Raw genomic sequence first — 21,582 nt, 5'->3', positions numbered from 1 at the left:
AATCCATAATTCTTTTCAACCTCATGTTTTAGAGATTTTCATGCTTGCCTTCTGGTAACTTAAGTTTAAGCTGCCCAATATGTTTTCTTTTGTGTCTGCATGATTATGATCAAGTGGTAGGTGAGATCAGAATGTCCTACAATATACTCTGCTCAAGTTTCGAGCCTCCCATAAAACAAAGTGTGATAACCATTTACTTTTTGGCATTAGTAAAAAGACATTCCAAATTTGGGTTAGACAGTGTGATGACCAATTTATTATATAGCACTAAGAGTTTTCTCCGGAATCCAAAATAAGGCATATAAAGAAATTTTTTTTTTGCTATGAGTTTAGTTCTATTTCCAACTTGCTGACTGTCCTATATCTTATTTTCTAAGGATATAACATAACCTTTTTTCAATTGTACACGAAAGTATTTTGTTTACAAGAGAGCTCGAGTCAAGTATTAATATCATTAGCCCTGGATATCATGAGTTAGCAAAACCGAAATCAAAAGCTAATCTTATTCTACTATTCCAGTATTCCTACACAACTTATGATGATTACTGTTGAAAGCTGAATATTACAACAACAAACAAACAAAACAACAGTAACTATGTTCATTAAAACCATTAATTATTCTTGTCAACGAAGTTGTACGTAATAAAGTATAAAATCTTGAAAAAACGACGGTCCGTTCAAACCAGATTCCCATTTTCTCAAGTATAAAATGGACTTATTTTTATTCCAGTAATATATAAAATAAATAGAAGTCGACGGCAGCGACTAAAAAGCTTCAGAAACACACACAAGAGAAGAAAAACTCAACCTTTGAAAATTTCGATAATAAATTACTAAAGGAAAATTCAAAGTCTCATTAGCGTATGGTTCACTCCTCTCTTACCATTCCACTCTTTTCGCCACACTTATTTCCCATCAAATACACACACATGTTTATATATAGACATACACTTCCACATTATTCATTTCATTCATTACTTAGAAAGCTAGTGAAATTCAAGAAAACAAAAAGAGAGGAAAACATTCATTACCAAATGGCTCCGTGTCGTACGATGGTTTTGCTTTGTCTTGTTCTGTTTCTGGCGGCGAGTAGTACCTCTACAAGAATTGGAGTCACCACCATGGAGATGAAGAATAAGAAGAGCTTAGGGTTTAAACACAGCTATATTTTTGGTTACTTGCCCAAAGGAGTTCCCATTCCTCCTTCTGCTCCTTTTAATAGACATAACTCTCTTGTTGACTCCCTTCCTCATTGATTTCATTTTGTATGCTTCTATGTATTTTTTGTATGTTTATTTTGTAGATTAGAGACATACAGGATTAAACTCTTTGTATATACTTTCATACTATTGATTTTTTTCAGATGTTTACTGGACTAGTCTATGTATTAAACTCATGATGGCCATATAAAGATCAAGAAATTCAATTAACTAAGCTTGTGTAAGCCTTTGTTCTAATTTATATGCATCACCCTTCAGCCGCTTAATCAAAACATGTTAGTATCAATATTTGCCATGTTCTTTAATTATGTCTAATAAGTTGATTATTGAAGTTTTCAACTTTCAGTCTTCAATTATTGACCGTACAAATTGAGAAATATCTACAGATTGAAAAACAAATGATGGTTTAGTGACTTTAGTCTTTGAGAAGAGAAGTCAATCTACTAAAGTTTTCAAGATATACATAATAATTACATACCAAATACACTTATTCTTGTACCATGTGTCTTTCTATTAAGAAGACATGCTTAATAAATGCACACCAATTATTACCATACCAAACTCACCAAGCATTGTCAAAAATTTGTCAAAGTAGTGGAATCAAACATAAATAAAAACCACAACACATAGAACAAACAAGTTGTGCAATAAAAAAATTTAGTTGTGGAATCAAACATAGATAAATGATAAATCAAATACACAACACAGAAACAAACATGTTGTCCAATAAAAGTTTTAGTTGTGGAATCAAACATAGATAAATAAAATCTACAACACATAGAACAAACATGTTATGCAATACAATCTTTAGTAGTGGAATCAAACAGATAAATAAAATCCACAACAAATAGAACAAACATGTTGTGCAATACAATCTTTAGTAGTTGAATCAAGCATAGTTAAATAAACACACATGTCTTGCAATACAATCTTTAGTAGCGGAATCAAAACATGGTTAAATAAAATCCATTACACAAAAAAAAAGTTAAATAAAATCCATTGCACAGAAAAAAAACATGTTATTCAATACAGTCTTTAATCTCCTCTGGATGATAAGAAATAAGTCCTTAAAAGAGACAAAAGAGAGTGGCATTCCGAGAAGTGAACTTGGGACCTCTGGCACCCTGAGCGAGAATCATACCACTGGACCAAATGCCCTTCTTGCAGCATTTAATCAGAAAAAGGATTGAAACAGCTTTTGACCATTTTCTCAAGCGGCCAGAACAAAGGCGTTGGGAGATTCAACCAATCGTACCAGTCCCACCCTTCACACTTCTCGGGCTCCATATTCTCCGGGTCCTGATTCGGATCCACAAGCGTCGCACGCATGAACACAGTGACGTAGTGAGATGGCTTCGGTGCTTCTTTGAAGACGTTGTTTGTGACAGTCAAGAGCTTCATCTTCTCTATCTCTAGTCCCGTTTCTTCCATCACTTCTCTCGCTGCGCATCCTTCGAAGCTCTCTCCTGCTCAAAAACGAAACAAAGATTAGCTGCGATCTTGCAGAAACGCGACGACAGAGAGAGAGAGAGAGAGAGAGAGAGAGAGAGAGAGAGAGAGAGAGAGAGAGAGAGAGAGAGAGAGAGAGAGAGAGAAAGATGGACCGAATTCGAGGTGGCCGCCGGGTAGAGCGAAGGTTGAGTTTCCGATTGATGAGCGGCGCTTCCCTAACAACACCGAGTTTCCTTTGACGACGAAAACTACCACGGCGACTCTCGGTGTCGCTTCTCCTACTGTCTCCATTTTTTTCGGTCTTAGTGGAAACAATTCTTGTCGCGATTTGCTTTTTAATAATGGCGTTTTGTTTTTTATTGACTGAAACATTCAGCTGAAACGAGGTCGTATGAGGTTTTCAATCAGTTTATGGGCCCAAATGTGTAGTTATGATTGGCTTTACACAAGTATCACTGCTTAGAGCCCAACAAATATTTTCTTACTTTTTTCTGAAACTCTACTACTCTTGTAAGCCGCCCCTTTTTCAATTTTTCTTTTTCGGTTGTAAAACTAGAGAATAAAATCTATGTTTCTCTATTATTCATAAACATAACGAGCCCTTTATATCTAGAGAATTACACTGTTATAGAATAATGAAAAGACTAAAGAAAAGAAATACAAATATGAAAAAAATACAAATCATAATCTAATAAGGAAAAGACAATATGCCGATTCTCTCTCTCTCTTCACGATCGACTATCTCTCTCTAGCATTGGACCGGTTATGAACCGGACCGGTTATGGACATCTACAATATGATTTATAACACTCCTCCTTGGATGCCATAACCATACAGGGATTGTAATACGCTTTAGATGTTGCCTCATTATAACCTTACCAGGAAAACTCAGTAGGACAAAACCATGGTGAAGAAAAAAGAGTACAACACGTATTACTCCCCCTGTTCTGAACAACTTGCGGCTGGCCTCATGAACAGCCAAGATCTCCGAATGGTTTGAAGATGTGGCTGCGATCGTCTGCTTCATGGAACGCCATGATATGGCCGTTCCACCATGTGTGAAAACATAGCCTGTCTGTGATCAAGCATTCTGTGGATCCGAAAGATAACCTGCATCAGCAAAATCAACTAAACCTTCTTTGTTTTGGTTAGTATAAAATAAACCCAAGTCTTTCGTTCCTTGCAGGTAACGAAGAACATGTTTAATCCCGTTCCAGTGCCTTTGGGTTGGACAAGAGCTTAATCTAGACAATAGATTCACGGCAAAACATATATCTGGTCGTGTGACTAGTCAGATACATCAAAGCTCCTATGGCACTAAGATATGGCACTTCGGGACCACGGACATCTTTATCGTCCATCTTAGAACGGAACGAATCAGTGTCCAGGCCGAGGGACCTCACGACCATGGGGCTAGATAATGGGTGAGGCTCAGCCATATTGAATCTCTTGAGTATTTTTTCTGTATATGCCATTTGATGCACAAGGATTCCATCTCTTATGTACTCAAGCTGTAATCCCAAACAGAATTTCGTTTTTCCTAGATCTTTCATCTCGAATTCTTTCTTAAGATATTCAACTGTTTGAGAAATCTCTCCAGAGGTTCTTAGGATATTTAAATCATCAACATACACTGCTATAATCACAAAGCCCTGGCCGAATTTCTTTATAAAGATACAAGGGCTGATCGGATCATTCTTGTATCCTTCTCTCTCTAGGTACTCACTTAACTTATTGTACCACATTCAGCCTGATTGTTTCGATCCATAAAGTGACTTATTCAACTTTATACAGTGTTGTTCTCGAGTACTCGATTTGTTTTTCAACTCTATACCCTCTGGTACTTTCATATAAATCTCATTATCCAGTGGCCCATATAAGTATGCAGTTACAACATCCATTAACCGCAAGTCTAATTTTTCTATTATAACCAGACTTATCAGGAATCTAAAAGTAGTAGCATCCACCACAGGGGAGTATGTCTCCTCATAATCGATTCCTGGTCTCTGTGAGAATCCTTGTGCAACAAGCCGTGCTTTATATCTCACGACCTTGCCGTGTTCATTTATTTTCCTCACAAAGTCCCACTTATAGCCGACTGGTTTAACATCATATGGTGTCCGGACTATTGGTCCAAAGACATCTCTCTTCTTTAAAGAGTTTAACTCCACGTTTATAGCTTCTTTTCATTTGATCCAATATGATCGTTGAGTGCACTCATAAATAGACGTGGGTTCATGATCCTCATTCAAATCCATAAGTTTAAGTGCTACCTTGTATGCAAATATATCATCAATGTCGATATTCTTTCTATTCCATTGTATCCTAGACAAGACATAGTTTATTGAGATCTCATTATTATCAGGACCTTCAGTACCTTGAATCTTGGCGTCCCAAGAATCAGTATTAGATACATCAGGGCCGGCCGTATCTAAGCATTCATGATAGGCCGTGATCGCTATTAGGGTTTTGGGATCGGTCGCGGTTAAGTCCCGGGATTTAGGAACGGCTGCGGTCGTGTCTAGGGTTTCAACAACTTCAGTTTCATTCTCTGCACCTTTCTTAGTTTTCTAAGGGTTCTTATCTTTGGAACCTATTGGTCTACCATGTTTCAAACGTTGTCTAGACTCTGTAGCAACTTGATTGTGTCCCTCTTGAACATCAATTCTGATTGGTGCATTAGCAGCTGGTATATATGACTTAGTCACTCTTTTTGGGTCAGCAAAGGAATCTGGCAATTGATTAGCTAGCTTTTTTAAATGTATAATTTTTTGGACTTCTAAATCACATTCCTGAGTCCGAGGATCTTGCTAAGATAAGGATGTTTGATTCCATGTAATCTTTTTTTACCAGCTTATTGCTATCTCCCCCTAATGTTGGATGTTCGGATTCATCAAAGTGACAATCCGCATACATGGCCTTAAATAAATCACCCGTAGTTGGCTCAAGGTATTTTATAATCGTGGAGGAATCATATCCAACATATACACCTATCCTCCTTTGAGGTCCCATCTTTGTTCTCTGTGGTGGAGCAATTGGTACATAGACGACACAGCAAAATGTCTTAAGATGGGATATGTCTGGCTCATGACCCGTAAGCAATTGTGATGGGGAATATTTATGTTCACTAGACGGTCTGATACGAATCAGTTTGGCCGCGTGCAAGACCGCGTGTCCCCAAGATGTGGCCGGAAGCTTAGACCTCATAAGCAATGGTCTAGCTATTAGCTGAATTCGTTTTATGAATGATTCGGCCAAGCCGTTCTGTGTATGTACATGTGCCACAGAGTGTTCCACACTTACCCCCATGGACATACAGTAATCATTAAACGTTTGGGACGTGAACTCACCAGCATTGGTCTCTATCATTCCGACCTTAGCATAATGAAAGGCCAGTAGATAGTGCATGTATAGACTCTAGGACTTTCTTATAGCCTTGGTCGATCTCTATGATCTGAAGGAACTCTTTGTTTCCTTCGCCCTTAGTCTCAATATGAAAGCCATTAATTTGAATGTCTTTAAAGCTCAATAGGCTTCTCTTAGAGCTGGGTGAATACAATGCATCAGATATCCCTAGATGCGTACCCTTAGGCAACAGAATGTTAGCCTGGCCGTAGCCCTCTATGAGACTGGCTATACCCGAAATGATACTTTAGAGACTTCATATAAAAACTTTCATTCATTAATAAAATAAATTCAAAGCAATCAAAACATAGAAAACATAAAGAAAAGAACACGAAAACATAGATGTCGAATTCAACTTCATTCTTTTAAACAATCTGAAGTTTCATAATCCATAAGATCGTCTCGTTCATGATTGAAATCATCTTCACCATCTTGATAAGTCATATGAGCTTCAGGGTTCTTCCCTTTCAAACTCTCTTGGTAGAGGTCAACGAGATGTTTGGGAGTCCTACATGTCTTAGCCCAATGATTATCCATACCACATCTATGGTACACAGATTTGGTCGAGTTTTGTGGCTTGAAAGATGTACCACGGCCTCGGCCATGTCCACGGCCTCCATAGGAGCCACGACCATATGAGTTGCCTTGGCCTCGACCAAACGAGTTTCGCTCTCGACCACCACGTCCATGCCATTTTCCACTACCACGGTTGTGTTGGCTATCACTCTGGACATGGTTCGACTCTTTCTTAGCCTCTATGGTCGCATGTGCCTCAGGTAATGGGTTTGTTCCAGGAGGTCTCAATTCACTGTTTCTCATCAACAGTTCATTGTTCTGCTCAGCGAGCAAGAGACAAGAGATCAGATTAGCATAAGTTGTGAAGCCCTTCTCACGGTACTGTTGTTGTAACAACACATTGCTTGTGTGGAAGGTGGAAAAGGTTTTCTCAAGCATATCCTTATCCGTTATATCCTCACCACATAGTTTCAATTTTGAAACTATCTTAAACAGGGCCGAGTTATACTCGTCCACGGACTTGAAGTCCTGGATTCTGAGATTCCTCCAATCATACATAACCTTTGGTAATAACACCGTTCTCTGGTGATCATATCTCGTTTTCAACTCTGTCCAAAGTTCTAGAGGATTCTCAATAGTCAAATACTGATCTTTGAGACTCTCAATAAGATGATGGCGTATAATTAATATAGCTCCATATCTATCTTTCTCACTTGCATTATTGCCCTCGGTGATACATTCACCGAGTCCCTTGGATTTTAGGATGATCTTAGCATCAAGTGCCCATTGCAAGTAATTATCTCCAGAGAGATTTAGGGCAGCAATCATATGTTTCATAATTTAGATTTAAAAGTGTTCAAGCGAATGCAATCAATATGCTCAAGCAATCCGGATTCTAGGTATGATGCAAACAGGTCATTCGTATATGATGCATACATGTTCGATCTTAGCATTCGGATTCTATATGCAATCAGTTCGTACTATTATGCATGCATGATGCAAACAAGCCACACGGCTACAATCTTAGCAAACGGTTTCAATGCAATCAATACAATAGTTATTCGTTTTCAATCTTAGCAAACGGTTTTCTAAGAGTTCAATGTGTAATTGCAATCAAACAGTCGAGCAATGCAACAATTAGGGTTCATTCGAGAATGTATGAAAACTATCAATACTAGCCGGATCATTATCAAGACGAGAATGCATAAATCATTTAACCTAGCAAGCGATTTCTATTTCAATTCAAGCATTCGGTTTTAATCAATCAAACAAGGTAGTATTCGATTTTAATTTCAAGACATTGGGTTTCAATCAAACAATCAATACGACTTCAATTTGAAAATCATTCAATCGGTTTTATCAATTCAAACAACCAAATTCAAGAATGAGATTATCAATCCTAGCAATCGATTTCTATGTGATCAAATTCAATACGGTTTTAATTAATCAGGGCTAGCATACTATATCCAAACATGCAATCATTCAAACAATCAATTTCGATCCAAAGCATTAGATTAGGGTTTCGATTTTAATTCATTCAATCAATCAATTTGATTTCGAATTAGGGTTTATAAAATTGAATGTGTTTTAGTATTAGGGTTTTAAATAAAATCGATTTCATGCATTCATGCAATTAGCATGTATGCGGCTAGGATCATGGATATTAGGGTTTCGATTTTGATCTTAGATCACTGGGGTTTTGAGATTCAAAACCATTAAATTTTAGATTTTAATTGATCAAACAATCAATCTCGATTAGGGTTTGGGGTATCGAACTTATGATTATGAGCTTTGATTTACTCATTGGGGTTTTGATCTATTACCCTATGGTTTTGATTTCAACACTAGATCATACGATTAGGGTTTGTAGTTTTATGGTTTTGATTCTTATCAAACAATCAAATTCGATTATGGGTTCTCTTTAAGGTTTCGAATTACCTTAACCTCAAGTAGGGTTGAATGGACAACCAAAGAGATGAACCGCGAGCTGGAACTGATCGGAACGCGAGCTGATGTTGTCGCGAGCTGTCTGATTGCTAAGATCGGGAACGCGAGCTGTCCAACGTGCTGATCGGGTCGCGTGCTGTCCGCGAGCTGTCTGAGATCGTCTTGTTTACGAGCTGAGGTTGAACAAGCTGAGATCGTCTGAGCTAGGATCAGGACCGCCTTGAGCTGAAGCTGATCGGGAACAAAATGCAAACAAGGATCAGGATGTAAGGTTTCGCAATCGCGAGTAGGATGGTTCGCCGGTAAGGATGTTCGCCGAGTAAGGTTATGGTTTTAGGCGGTTTGTTTTAGCTTAGGGATTTAGATTCTATCGTGCTGATAACGTGTTGTGAAACTAGAGAATATAATTATGTTTCTGTATTATTCATAAACATAAGAAGCCTTTATATATAGGGAATTACACCGTCATAGAATAATGGAAAGACTAAAGAAAGGAAATACAAATATGGAAAGAGTACAAATCATAATCTAATAAGGAAAATGCAAGATGCCGATTCTCTTTCTCTCTCTCCTCACGGTTGACTCTCTCTCTCTCTAGCATTGGGCCGGTTATGAACCGGGCCGGTTATGGACATCCACAATATGATTTATAACATTTTTTTTCTGTATTATTCTCTCTTTTTTTTCCTCTTAACAAACTCACAATCATTCAAAAGAAAAAAAATCAAATTTATCTTTTAATGTAATATGTTTTGATTTTTGATCGATTTTGGTTTCCGTTTGTCAGATTATATTTTCGTTTTAGGCGAAATCTTTTGTTGTAGTCTCATCCTCAATAAAAGCTAAGTTTATTGTTAGTCTTTTTCTTGATTGAGTTTGGATTAGTAAAACTTCTAATCATTGATCAGATCCTCAAAGTAACTCTCTATGCTTTTACTCCAATATCATCTCTCTCCATTTGAAAATAGTTATCTTAATCGACTAATAGCGCGCCTATTCAAATGTAAACACTACAAGAAAACAGGGGGATTCTGATGGCCGAAATCGTCAGAAATTCGTCGGAATAGACCGATTCCGACGAATTTCTGACGAACCTATCCGTCGGTATCGTTTTGTCGGAAAAAAAAATTCGTCGGAATTTCGTCAAAACTTCCGACGACTTTCTGACGAATACCGAGAAACGTCATTCTGACGAACTTCCGACGATATTACGATGCGGACACACGAGACCAGAGTTCATCGGAAAAACTCTATACCGACGGAGAACGTTCCTCGGACAATTCCGACGGAGTGGATTACTCGGTATATTCCGACGAATTCTGGGCGTCGGAATATACCGACGGACATTGGTTCGTCGGAATATACCGACGGATATTGGTTCGTCGGTATATTCCGATGAATGCTCTCCGTCGGTATTGTCCGAGGAACCGTTGTCCGTCGGTATATTCCGTCGCCTAGCATTCGTCGGAATATACCAATTTTAAAAACAAATTAATTTTGCATTTTTATATATTTTTTTATATTAAAAATTAATTAATAAATTAAAAAAATCTGAAATTTAAAACTAATAATATTATAGAATTTAAATTCATACAAACTGAAATAGAAAAAAACACATTTAGAAAGTTAAAAATTCATACAAACCGAAATTGGAAAAAAAACATTCACAAAGTTTTAAAAAGCCGAAAAAACTAAGAAGAACTCGAAGACATCAAACGATCTAGCTTCTACATTATCTCGGTGTTGAACTTCTTCTGGGATGCCAACTCAGCAAGGATAGTGGCATTCTCCGAACGGATAGTGGCATTCTCAGAAAGGATAGTGGTGTTCTGGTCCTCCAATGCCCCAATTCGTTCATCTTTGTCATGTAGCTCCTCGAGAATCATGGGATCGGCATACGGAGCTTGCGAAGAAGATGCCGGATACGAAGAAGCACGGCGGGCCAACCCAACTAAACGGCCTCCTTTCCTTTTAGGAACCACCTACAAAATATTTAAAGTTAGTAAATAGGGACAAGTTAGTAATCGACATTATTAAAAAATATATTAATAAAAAAAATTACCTTTTCAACCATCTCATTTATTTGCAATAGAGACAAGTTGGTTGAAGCTCCCGTAGAATCGCCGTCATCAGAGAGAGGCTGAGATTGAGATACTATTTCAGCTTCCACCAAATCAACGACACCTTTGATCACGGGGTCCTGAATTTGACCCGTCGTCTTGTTAGTGTGAGCCACCTTAATGAGTTTGAGACGATCAATGGGATTACCGTCATTTGCTTCGATCTAAAAAAACCGCCATTATTAGCCAAGGAATATATAAAATATTTATTTAAATAATATAAAGATAAATAATAATAAAAAACTTACAAGTTCATCCTCCTTAGTAGACATAGAGCAAGCGCCGAGGTTGTGCACATACATACCTTTTCCGCCACGATCGCTCTTCTGGTTCTTGGAGTTCCTAGAAGACGTCTCTGTAGTTTCTTCCTTCTCCCAATGAGCTATCAACTGCTCCCACACCGTCCCGTTGATGAACCGTGGCCTCTTGTTCTTCTGCCAAACTGTCTTCCACGCGTTTATCTGCTTCGTATAAGAGTCCATGGCCTTTTCGTTGAATTTCTTACGGACTGTTTCCGTGAGATCGGAGTGCCAGTTGAACTCTTGCTACAAAATAAACATAATTTAATAAGTAAATATATTTTAAAAAATGTAAAAACTTAAAAAAATGAAGAGTTACTATACCGCAAACTGACGAAACCACAACTCTCGTTCGTCGGAAGGGATCACACTCCACTTTGAATATCCAAAACGGAGCATGGAGTACATCATCTGGTTAATGCTTCTGCTAATGCCATTTTTCGATTTGGTGAACCTTTAAAAAAAATACAAGTTAGCAAGTTAATTAATGGAAAAAAACATAGGAAAGCATTCTTCACATCCATTTGCCATAGATCCCACTCTAGGTTGACAGCCAAGGATAGGATTATCCTTATGGTGTGAAGTTTAGCAACTGGTGCAAAGGTATCTAGATAATCCTCTCCATATTTTTGAGTGAAGCCTCTTGCTACTAGCCTTGTCTTGCGCCTCTCTACTGTCCCATCAGCATTATACTTGATGGTGAAGATCCAGCGGCTTGTTACAGCTCTTTTGCCTTTAGGTAGTTCAGCTTCATACCATGTATCATTGATGATCATGGCATTAGTCTCACTGCCCACTGATTCTTTCCATTCCTCATGCTCCATAGCTTCCTCATAAGACCTTGGAATGTATTCCTGATCCAACTCTCCAATAAACACCACATGTTCTTGGGGATAATGAGCTAGAGAGCACACTCCTTGTATGGGATGTGCCACAGCTTGAGCATTGAAGTCGACCCTATTGTTCTTCCAATTTAGATCAACCGGCTTTCTGATCCTAGAACTTCTTCTTGGAGCCGGCTGTGAACTACTTTCCTCAGTTGCAGCTTGATCAATATTAGGCTGCGGCTGGCTTGCAATCACTACTGGCTCCTCTTGAGTCACGTGATGATCCTGCTCCTCTTGTGTATGATGCTCAGCTTGATCATGACTTGCTGAATCCTCTTGATAGTGTTCAGCTTGATTGTCCCCCTCAGGATCAAGGTGAGGAATCTCAATCACATCAGTATCAACCTCAGTAGATGGCGTGGATTGAGTGGCCTCAGGTGTAGTGGCTCCTTGATCTTGGTGTATACTGATTCCAAGTCTTTCCATTACTCTCCTTAGGTTGTTAGCTATATCCGAGGCTGAGTGGGACAGGTTCTCTACCTCTTCCCAACTCTTTCCATCATAGTAGCCTCTAGATTCCACAAATTTCACATCTCTTGAGATTAAGACCCTTCTGGTCTCTGGTACATAACACTTATAGCCCTTCTAGTGGGGAGAGTATCCAATAAAGATTGCCTTTATGCTCTTAGCTGACAACGTAACTCTTTGTTCTCCTGGTATCAAAACAAAACAAAGACACCCAAACACACGCATATGATCTATAGATGATTTGTTTTTGTTAAGTACCTCATAAGGAGATTGATCTTGAAGGACTTTTGTGGGGATCCTATTGATTAGATAGCATTCTGTTAGGACTGCATCTCCCAAAAACGTTTGGGCACACTTGTGTGGAACATCATACTCCTTGCCACCTCCATGAGATGTCTATTCTTTCTCTCAGCTACACCATTTTGTTGTGGAGTATATGGGCAGCTAGTTTGTGGATCATCCCATGTTTGGCTAAGTGTTGTTTGAAAGCATTGCTTGTGTATTCTCCTCCATTATCTGATCTCAAAATCTTAATCTTGGCATTAAAGTGATTAGATACATGGTTTTGAAAATTTATGAAAGCTTCTAAGATCCTATCTTTAGATTGTAATAATGTGATCCATGTATACTTTGATTTCTCATCTATAAAGGTCACAAAATACTTATGATGTTCTCTAGATATGCATGGAGCTGTCCATACATCAGAGTGGATTAAGTCAAAGCAATTTTCATAAATAGTACTTGATCTAGGGAACACACTCTTGCAATGTTTGCCTAGGATACAAGCCTCACAATCACTTTTAAAGGAAATACTAGGAAGCATGATGTTCAAAGCACGAGAATGGGGATGTCCTAATCTAGCATGCCATAATACATCTTTAGGTAAAGTAGAAATGGAATTTAGAGCATAAGATAAATCGGCTGAGAGCTTAGTGTCTTCAAGTAAGTACAAGTCTCCCTTGGTTACACATTTGCCAAGCAACCTACTAGTTTCAATATCCTGAAAGTAGACATCATTAGGAGTGAAAGTAACACTACAATTCAAGTCATTAGTGGCTCTTTTAACTGATAACAAGTTAGAGGTAACACTAGGCATGTAGAAAGCTTTAGAATCTTTATCAAATAGCCTAAGATCACCTACACCTTTGATTGGTACTTTCTCTCCATTAGCTATCATAACATTTCCTAGGGCATGAACAATATTTTTAATTAAGCTAAGATCACTAATCATGTGATGACTTGCCCCTGAATCTATAACCAATGATTTTGTAATTTTAGGTGAAGTTAAAGCATTCAGCAAGATACCACAAGTGGAGGCATGTAAAGAGGTACCAAGTGTGTTACCAGAGTTGTCTTTGAGGAGTTTGATGAGAGCCTCAATGTCAGAGCGCCTGATGACTTCATCTTGATTGTTCCTCAAGGTCAGGTTGCCACTAGACGCCATTGCTTTGCCTTCACCACCTGCTGGAGCTTGGCGCATGCTTGCTGGAGTAGATGGCTCTCCCATGTCACTAGAGAAGTTGGCTCTTGTATCATTGTAGTTGGCTCTGAACTTCTGTGCCTTGAGGTGAGGATGGAGGATCCAGCACTTGTTTCCATGGCCTCTCTTGTTGCAATGATCGCATGTCCACACCTTCTTGTCTTCAGTCTTGTAGGTACCTTTATTTGCAACTCTTTCAGCTTGGTTTGCAAGTACCAAGTCTCGCTTGCCTCCAAAGAGCCCCACTGATCCTTGTTCTTTTGAATCCGAGCACACACTTCTTCAAGGGATGGGAGTTCCTTGACTCTTAGGATATGCTTGATGAGGTCATTGTATCCAGGGTTGAGAGTAGAGAAAAGAGCAAAACACCTTGTCTTGTTCTCTCCTTTCATTCAACACATCTGGATCAATGGTTGCTGGCCTTAGCATCTCTAGCTCAGCCCACAGGGATCTAAACTTCCCAAAGTGTTTATCAAAGTCATTGTCCTCTTGACTTAGAGTATTGATAGCCCTCTTGACCTCAAACACCCTACTGATGTTGGACTGGTTTCCATAGACCTTCTTGAGTGTATCCCATAGGTCTTTGGAGGTTTCACAGTAGCCATAAGCTTCATGGAGTGGAGCATCAAGACTGGACTGAAGAATAGACAGCACCATGAGGTCCTCTTGATTCTTCTTCTTGTCGCCAGCTTCACTCACCACCACTTCTCTACCATCCTCTCCTAAGGTTGTTTTCTTTGGGTTCTTGCCTTCTTCAACAATATCCCAGTAGCCCCTGCCACCAAGAGCTGTCTTAGCAAGTCTTGCCCACAACAAGTAGTTAGCTCCCTTAAGGGTAGCTGGAATCATCAAACATTTTTGAATTTTCTCCAGAATCCATCAAGAACAACTCAAGAACAGTTCAAGAATGGTGAGAGAAAATAGAAAATATTTTTGTAAGAAATAATCAGAGTAAAGGTTTGCGGAAGTAATAGGTTTCAAGAGCTTAATTGCTCTGATACCATGTGAGAATTAGTGATTTATGAGATGGTTTATGTGATAAGATCAAAGAGATTAAGGAGTTTGAGTAAAAATAAGAAAGAGAGAGAGAGAGAGAGTATTGCAAATGAGAGAATATGAAGAAGGAATCTCTTATTCCACATTTCCTTTTGGTTCTTACATGAATTACATAAATAGATAAAGAGTTGACAATGAGACAATATGAAACTATAAACAATTTGGACCAGATCTGAGATGTCACTCTCAACTATGTAGAAAGGGACAGCTCTCATATCTCATCTTCATCTTCTTAAACACAAACACACTGTCTCTCTTCATTCCTTAAGAGCACATGTGACCTTGTTTGTCACACAGCCTCCAACGGCTCTTTCCTCCAGAGCCTTGTCTCCACTTGTTTGAAACCCTCCAGATCACAAGGAGACTGATGCAAGACATTTAAATCCAACACAATCCTTGCTTGACTTCCAAGACACTCTTTGTAGGGATTAGGTCATCTTGCAAGTATGAACTCAATCTCTCTCATCTTGTTTCCTAAGTTCTGGCTCCTCTTTATGTCTTTACTCTAGATCTTTATTGCTTCATCTTCACAATCCGGTGCATTAGTGCTGGTATGATCGCACCCGTTAGTACATCACTCGCGTTTCCATATATCATTTGTTTCGGCCAATCCAAGTGTAAGGCCGTGGGGCCCACATGATTTTCTGATTATTTGTTTTCAGCGGAATAGTGCATCGAGGTTAATGGCGTTAAGAAAGCATCAAAAACAACCTGAAAATCCGATTGGGATCCTTTTTTACGTCCCTTAACTTTCTGCAGCCCGTTTGAGGGTCAAAACGGCTGAATTTGGGCCCGAAAAATTGCCACCCCTATCACCGCCCTTTATGGTTTCTGGGCCTTTCCGAAATGGTGCTATGGGCGACGTAGTTCCTCACGGTTCAAAAGTTATGAGGTTTCCAAGTTTAGACTCGTTTTAGGCCGAAAAATAAATAAAAATAATAATAAAAAGGGGTGCAACACGAGGACTTCCCGGGAGGTCACCATCCTAGTACTACTCTCGCCCAAGCACGCTTAACTGCGGAGTTCTAATGGGATCCGTTGCATTAGTGCAGTATGATCGCACCCGTTAGTACATCACTCGCGTTTCCATATATCATTTGTTTCGGCCAATCCAAGTGTAAGGCCGTGGGCCCACATGATTTTCTGATTTTTTTTTCAGCGGAAAGTGCATCGAGGTTAATGGCGTTAAGAAAGCATCAAAAACAACCTGAAAATCCGATTGGGATCCTTTTTTACGTCCCTTAACTTTCTGCAGCCCGTTTGAGGGTCAAAACGGCTGAATTTGGGCCCGAAAAATTGCCACCCCTATTCAACGCCCTTTATGGTTTCTGGGCCTTTCCGAAATGGTGCTATGGGCGACGTAGTTCCTCACGGTTCAAAAGTTATGAGGTTTCCAAGTTTAGACTCGTTTTAGGCCGAAAAATAAAATAAAAATAATAATAAAAAGGGTTGCAACACGAGGACTTCCCGGGAGGTCACCCATCCTAGTACTACTCTCGCCCAAGCACGCTTAACTGCGGAGTTCTGATGGGATCCGGTGCATTAGTGCTGGTATGATCGCACCCGTTAGTACATCACTCGCGTTTCCATATATCATTTGTTTCGGCCAATCCAAGTGTAAGGCCGTGGGGCCCACATGATTTTCTGATTTTTTTTTCAGCGGAATAGTGCATCGAGGTTAATGGCGTTAAGAAAGCATCAAAACAACCTGAAAATCCGATTGGGATCCTTTTTTACGTCCCTTAACTTTCTGCAGCCCGTTTGAGGGTCAAAACGGCTGAATTTGGGCCCGAAAAATTGCCACCCCTATTCACCGCCCTTTATGGTTTCTGGGCCTTTCCGAAATGGTGCTATGGGCGACGTAGTTCCTCACGGTTCAAAAGTTATGAGGTTCCAAGTTTAGACTCGTTTTAGCCCGAAAAATATAATAAAAATAATAATAAAAAGGGGTGCAACACGAGGACTTCCCGGGAGGTCACCCATCCTAGTACTACTCTCGCCCAAGCACGCTTAACTGCGAGTTCTGATGGGATCCGGTGCATTAGTGCTGGTATGATCGCACCCGTTAGTACATCACTCGCGTTTCCATATATCATTTGTTTCGGCCAATCCAAGTGTAAGGCCGTGGGGCCCACATGATTTTGTGATTTTTTTTTCAGCGGAATAGTGCATCGAGGTTAATGGCGTTAAGAAAACATCAAAAACAACCTGAAAATCCGATTGGGATCCTTTTTTACGTCCCTTAACTTTCTGCAGCCCGTTTGAGGGTCAAAACGGCTGAATTTGGGCCCGAAAAATTGCCACCCCTATTCACCGCTTTATGGTTTCTGGGCCTTTCCGAAATGGTGCTATGGGCGACGTAGTTCCTCACGGTTCAAAAGTTATGAGGTTTCCAAGTTTAGACTCGTTTTAGCCCGAAAAATATAATAAAAATAATAATAAAAAGGGGTGCAACACGAGGACTTCCCGGGAGGTCACCCATCCTAGTACTACTCTCGCCCAAGCACGCTTAACTGCGGAGTTCTGATGGGATCCGGTGCATTAGTGCTGGTATGATCGCACCCGTTAGTACATCACTCGCGTTTCCATATATCATTTGTTTCGGCCAATCCAAGTGTAAGGCCGTGGGGCCCACATGATTTTGTGATTTTTTTTTCAGCGGAATAGTGCATCGAGGTTAATGGCGTTAAGAAAGCATCAAAAACAACCTGAAAATCCGATTGGGATCCTTTTTTACGTCCCTTAACTTTCTGCAGCCCGTTTGAGGGTCAAAACGGCTGAATTTGGGCCCGAAAAATTGCCACCCCTATTCACCGCCTTTATGGTTTCTGGGCCTTTCCGAAATGGTGCTATGGGCGACGTAGTTCCTCACGGTTCAAAAGTTATGAGGTTTCCAAGTTTAGACTCGTTTTAGCCCGAAAAATATAATAAAAATAATAATAAAAAGGGGTGCAACACGAGGACTTCCCGGGAGGTCACCCATCCTAGTACTACTCTCGCCCAAGCACGCTTAACTGCGGAGTTCTGATGGGATCCGGTGCATTAGTGCTGGTATGATCGCACCCGTTAGTACATCACTCGCGTTTCCATATATCATTTGTTTCGGCCAATCCAAGTGTAAGGCCGTGGGGCCCACATGATTTTGTGATTTTTTTTTCAGCGGAATAGTGCATCGAGGTTAATGGCGTTAAGAAAGCATCAAAAACAACCTGAAAATCCGATTGGGATCCTTTTTTACGTCCCTTAATTTTCTGCAGCCCGTTTGAGGGTCAAAACGGCTGAATTTGGGCCCGAAAAATTGCCACCCCTATTCACCGCCCTTTATGGTTTCTGGGCCTTGCCGAAATGGTGCTATGGGCGACGTAGTTCCTCACGGTTCAAAAGTTATGAGTTTCCAAGTTTAGACTCGTTTTAGGCCGAATAATAAAATAAAAATAATAATAAAAAGGGGTGCAACACGAGGACTTCCCGGGAGGTCACCCATCCTAGTACTACTCTCGCCCAAGCACGCTTAACTGCGGAGTTCTGATGGGATCCGGTGCATTAGTGCTGGTATGATCGCACCCGTTAGTACATCGCTCGCGTTTCCATATACCATTTGTTTCGGCCAATCCAAGTGTAAGGCCGTGGGGCCCACATGATTTTCTGATTTTTTTTTTCAGCGGAATAGTGCATCGAGGTTAATGGCGTTAAGAAAGCATCAAAAACAACCTGAAAATCCGATTGGGATCCTTTTTACGTCCCTTAACTTTCTGCAGCCGTTTGAGGGTCAAAACGGCTGAATTTGGGCCCGAAAAATTGCCACCCCTATTCACCGCCCTTTATGGTTTCTGGGCCTTTCCGAAATGGTGCTATGGGCGACGTAGTTCCTCACGGTTCAAAAGTTATGAGGTTTCCAAGTTTAGACTCGTTTTAGCCCGAAAAATATAATAAAAATAATAATAAAAAGGGGTGCAACACGAGGACTTCCCGGGAGGTCACCCATCCTAGTACTACTCTCGCCCAAGCACGCTTAACTGCGGAGTTCTGATGGGATCCGGTGCATTAGTGCTGGTATGATCGCACCCGTTAGTACATCGCTCGCGTTTCCATATACCATTTGTTTCGGCCAATCCAAGTGTAAGGCCGTGGGGCCCACATGATTTTCTGATTTTTTTTTCAGCGGAATAGTGCATCGAGGTTAATGGCGTTAAGAAAACATCAAAAACAACCTGAAAATCCGATTGGGATCCTTTTTTACGTCCCTTAACTTTCTGCAGCCCGTTTGAGGGTCAAAACGGCTGAATTTGGGCCCGAAAAATTGCCACCCCTATTCACCGCCCTTTATGGTTTCTGGGCCTTTCCGAAATGGTGCTATGGGCGACGTAGTTCCTCACGGTTCAAAAGTTATGAGGTTTCCAAGTTTAGACTCGTTTTAGCCCGAAAAATATAATAAAAAATAATAATAAAAAGGGGTGCAACACGAGGACTTCCCGGGAGGTCACCCATCCTAGTACTACTCTCGCCCAAGCACGCTTAACTGCGGAGTTCTGATGGGATCCGGTGCATTAGTGCTGGTATGATCGCAACCGTTAGTACATCACTCGCGTTTCCATATACCATTTGTTTCGGCCAATCCAAGTGTAAGGCCGTGGGGCCCACATGATTTTCTGATTTTTTTTTTCAGCGGAATAGTGCATCGAGGTTAATGGCGTTAAGAAAGCATCAAAAACAACCTGAAAATCCGATTGGGATCCTTTTTTACGTCCCTTAACTTTCTGCAGCCCGTTTGAGGGTCAAAACGGCTGAATTTGGGCCCGAAAAATTGCCACCCCTATTCACCGCCCTTTATGGTTTCTGGGCCTTTCCGAAATGGTGCTATGGGCGACGTAGTTCCTCACGGTTCAAAAGTTATGAGGTTTCCAAGTTTAGACTCGTTTTAGCCCAAAAAAATAAATAAAAATAATAATAAAAAGGGGTGCAACACGAGGACTTCCCGGGAGGTCACCCATCCTAGTACTACTCTCGCCCAAGCACGCTTAACTGCGGAGTTCTGATGGGATCCGGTGCATTAGTGCTGGTATGATCGCACCCGTTAGTACATCGCTCGCGTTTCCATATATCATTTGTTTCGGCCAATCCAAGTGTAAGGCCGTGGGGCCCACATGATTTTCTGATTTTTTTTTCAGCGGAATAGTGCATCGAGGTTAATGGCGTTAAGAAAGCATCAAAACAAACCTGAAAATCCGATTGGGATCCTTTTTACGTCCCTTAACTTTCTGCAGGCCGTTTGAGGGTCAAAACGGCTGAATTTGGGCCCGAAAAATTGCCACCCCTATTCAACGCCCTTTATGGTTTCTGGGCCTTTCCGAAATGGTGCTATGGGCGACGTAGTTCCTCACGGTTCAAAAGTTATGAGGTTCCAAGTTTAGACTCGTTTTAGCCCGAAAAAATATAATAAAAATAATAATAAAAAGGGGTGCAACACGAGGACTTCCCGGGAGGTCACCCATCCTAGTACTACTCTCGCCCAAGCACGCTTAACTGCGGAGTTCTGATGGGATCCGGTGCATTAGTGCTGGTATGATCGCACCCGTTAGTACATCACTCGCGTTTCCATATATCATTTGTTTCGGCCAATCCAAGTGTAAGGCCGTGGGGCCCACATGATTTTCTGATTTTTTTTTCAGCGGAATAGTGCATCGAGGTTAATGGCGTTAAGAAAGCATCAAAAACAACCTGAAAATCCGATTGGGATCCTTTTTTACGTCCCTTAACTTTCTGCAGCCCGTTTGAGGGTCAAAACGGCTGAATTTGGGCCCGAAAAATTGCCACCCCTATTCACCGCCCTTTATGGTTTCTGGGCCTTTCCGAAATGGGTGCTATGGGCGACGTAGTTCCTCACGGTTCAAAAGTTATGAGGTTTCCAAGTTTAGACTCGTTTAGGCCGAAATTATAATAAAAATAATAATAAAAAGGGGTGCAACACGAGGACTTCCCGGGAGGTCACCATCCTAGTACTACTCTCGCCCAAGCACGCTTAACTGCGGAGTTCTGATGGGATCCGGTGCATTAGTGCTGGTATGATCGCACCCGTTAGTACATCACTCGCGTTTCCATATATCATTTGTTTCGGCCAATCCAAGTGTAAGGCCGTGGGGCCCACATGATTTTCTGATTTTTTTTTCAGCGGAATAGTGCATCGAGGTTAATGGCGTTAAGAAAGCATCAAAAACAACCTGAAAATCCGATTGGGATCCTTTTTACGTCCCTTAACTTTCTGCAGCCCGTTTGAGGGTCAAAACGGCTGAATTTGGCCCGAAAAATTGCCACCCCTATTCACCGCCCTTTATGGTTTCTGGGCCTTTCCGAAATGGGTGCTATGGGCGACGTAGTTCCTCACGGTTCAAAAGTTATGAGGTTTCCAAGTTTAGACTCGTTTTAGCCGAAAAATATAATAAAAATAATAATAAAAAGGGGTGCAACACGAGGACTTCCCGGGAGGTCACCCATCCTAGTATACTCTCGCCAAGCACGCTTAACTGCGGAGTTCTGATGGGATCCGGTGCATTAGTGCTGGTATGATCGACCCGTTAGTACATCGCTCGCGTTTCCATATACCATTTGTTTCGGCCAATCCAAGTGTAAGGCCGTGGGCCGCCCACATGATTTTCTGATTTTTTTTTTCAGCGGGAATAGTTGAATCGAGGTTTAATGGCGTTAAGAACGTTTAAGAAAGCATCAAAAACAACT

At 40.7% G+C, this 21,582-nt stretch overlaps 2 protein-coding genes, 11 non-coding genes and 1 pseudogene across 13 annotated transcripts; 1 reads left to right on the top strand and 13 right to left on the bottom strand.

The window, feature by feature from the left end:
• The first annotated feature begins 699 nt into the window (after positions 1 to 699).
• LOC106420363 (protein IDA) lies at positions 700 to 1,426 on the top strand. Its single transcript, XM_013861210.3, has one exon. The coding sequence runs from the start codon at positions 864 to 866 to the stop codon at positions 1,254 to 1,256; it is 393 nt and encodes a 130-aa protein (XP_013716664.2). The 5' UTR covers positions 700 to 863; the 3' UTR covers positions 1,257 to 1,426.
• A 777-nt stretch (positions 1,427 to 2,203) lies between these two features.
• On the bottom strand, positions 2,204 to 3,059 carry LOC125585574 (nudix hydrolase 1-like). Its single transcript, XM_048754884.1, has 2 exons — positions 2,825 to 3,059; positions 2,204 to 2,686 (listed from the first exon to the last, which is right to left on the bottom strand). The coding sequence occupies exons 1-2, from the start codon at positions 3,042 to 3,044 to the stop codon at positions 2,391 to 2,393; spliced, it is 516 nt and encodes a 171-aa protein (XP_048610841.1). The 5' UTR covers positions 3,045 to 3,059; the 3' UTR covers positions 2,204 to 2,390.
• A 12,739-nt stretch (positions 3,060 to 15,798) lies between these two features.
• Positions 15,799 to 15,915, bottom strand: LOC125586474. The gene has a single exon (XR_007323003.1). It is a non-coding gene; the product is annotated as a 5S ribosomal RNA (ribosomal RNA).
• Positions 15,916 to 16,296: 381 nt separating this feature from the next.
• LOC125586821 lies at positions 16,297 to 16,415 on the bottom strand. Its single transcript, XR_007323349.1, has one exon. It is a non-coding gene; the product is annotated as a 5S ribosomal RNA (ribosomal RNA).
• A 381-nt stretch (positions 16,416 to 16,796) lies between these two features.
• Positions 16,797 to 16,914, bottom strand: LOC125586448. Its single transcript, XR_007322976.1, has one exon. It is a non-coding gene; the product is annotated as a 5S ribosomal RNA (ribosomal RNA).
• Positions 16,915 to 17,295: 381 nt separating this feature from the next.
• On the bottom strand, positions 17,296 to 17,414 carry LOC125586646. Its single transcript, XR_007323183.1, has one exon. It is a non-coding gene; the product is annotated as a 5S ribosomal RNA (ribosomal RNA).
• A 382-nt stretch (positions 17,415 to 17,796) lies between these two features.
• LOC125586635 lies at positions 17,797 to 17,915 on the bottom strand. The gene has a single exon (XR_007323172.1). It is a non-coding gene; the product is annotated as a 5S ribosomal RNA (ribosomal RNA).
• A 382-nt stretch (positions 17,916 to 18,297) lies between these two features.
• Positions 18,298 to 18,416, bottom strand: LOC125586624. The gene has a single exon (XR_007323161.1). It is a non-coding gene; the product is annotated as a 5S ribosomal RNA (ribosomal RNA).
• Positions 18,417 to 18,798: 382 nt separating this feature from the next.
• Positions 18,799 to 18,917, bottom strand: LOC125586612. Its single transcript, XR_007323149.1, has one exon. It is a non-coding gene; the product is annotated as a 5S ribosomal RNA (ribosomal RNA).
• A 384-nt stretch (positions 18,918 to 19,301) lies between these two features.
• On the bottom strand, positions 19,302 to 19,420 carry LOC125586820. The gene has a single exon (XR_007323348.1). It is a non-coding gene; the product is annotated as a 5S ribosomal RNA (ribosomal RNA).
• Positions 19,421 to 19,804: 384 nt separating this feature from the next.
• Positions 19,805 to 19,923, bottom strand: LOC125586600. The gene has a single exon (XR_007323137.1). It is a non-coding gene; the product is annotated as a 5S ribosomal RNA (ribosomal RNA).
• Positions 19,924 to 20,305: 382 nt separating this feature from the next.
• On the bottom strand, positions 20,306 to 20,424 carry LOC125586589. The gene has a single exon (XR_007323126.1). It is a non-coding gene; the product is annotated as a 5S ribosomal RNA (ribosomal RNA).
• A 382-nt stretch (positions 20,425 to 20,806) lies between these two features.
• Positions 20,807 to 20,924, bottom strand: LOC125586436. Its single transcript, XR_007322964.1, has one exon. It is a non-coding gene; the product is annotated as a 5S ribosomal RNA (ribosomal RNA).
• Positions 20,925 to 21,305: 381 nt separating this feature from the next.
• Positions 21,306 to 21,421, bottom strand: LOC125586486 (annotated as a pseudogene).
• Between the last annotated feature and the right edge of the window lie 161 nt (positions 21,422 to 21,582).

The sequence above is a fragment of the Brassica napus genome, chromosome C4 (genome assembly GCF_020379485.1).
Source record: "Brassica napus cultivar Da-Ae chromosome C4, Da-Ae, whole genome shotgun sequence".
In the NCBI taxonomy this organism is placed as follows: domain Eukaryota; kingdom Viridiplantae; phylum Streptophyta; class Magnoliopsida; order Brassicales; family Brassicaceae; genus Brassica; species Brassica napus.
The sequence above is the reverse complement of the archived record's forward strand: the minus strand, read 5'-3'. Positions and strand labels throughout refer to the sequence as shown.

Bases quoted from the DNA above. Each gene is read 5' to 3' on its own strand.
- LOC106420363 (XM_013861210.3), top strand. From the start codon at position 864: ATGGTTCACTCCTCTCTTACCATTCCACTCTTTTCGCCACACTTATTT.
- LOC125585574 (XM_048754884.1), bottom strand. From the start codon at position 3,044: ATGTTTCAGTCAATAAAAAACAAAACGCCATTATTAAAAAGCAAATCG. The intron at 2,687-2,824 runs GTCCATCTTTCT...GTTTTTGAGCAG, and splicing joins CGGCGGCCACCTCGAATTCG to GAGAGAGCTTCGAAGGATGC.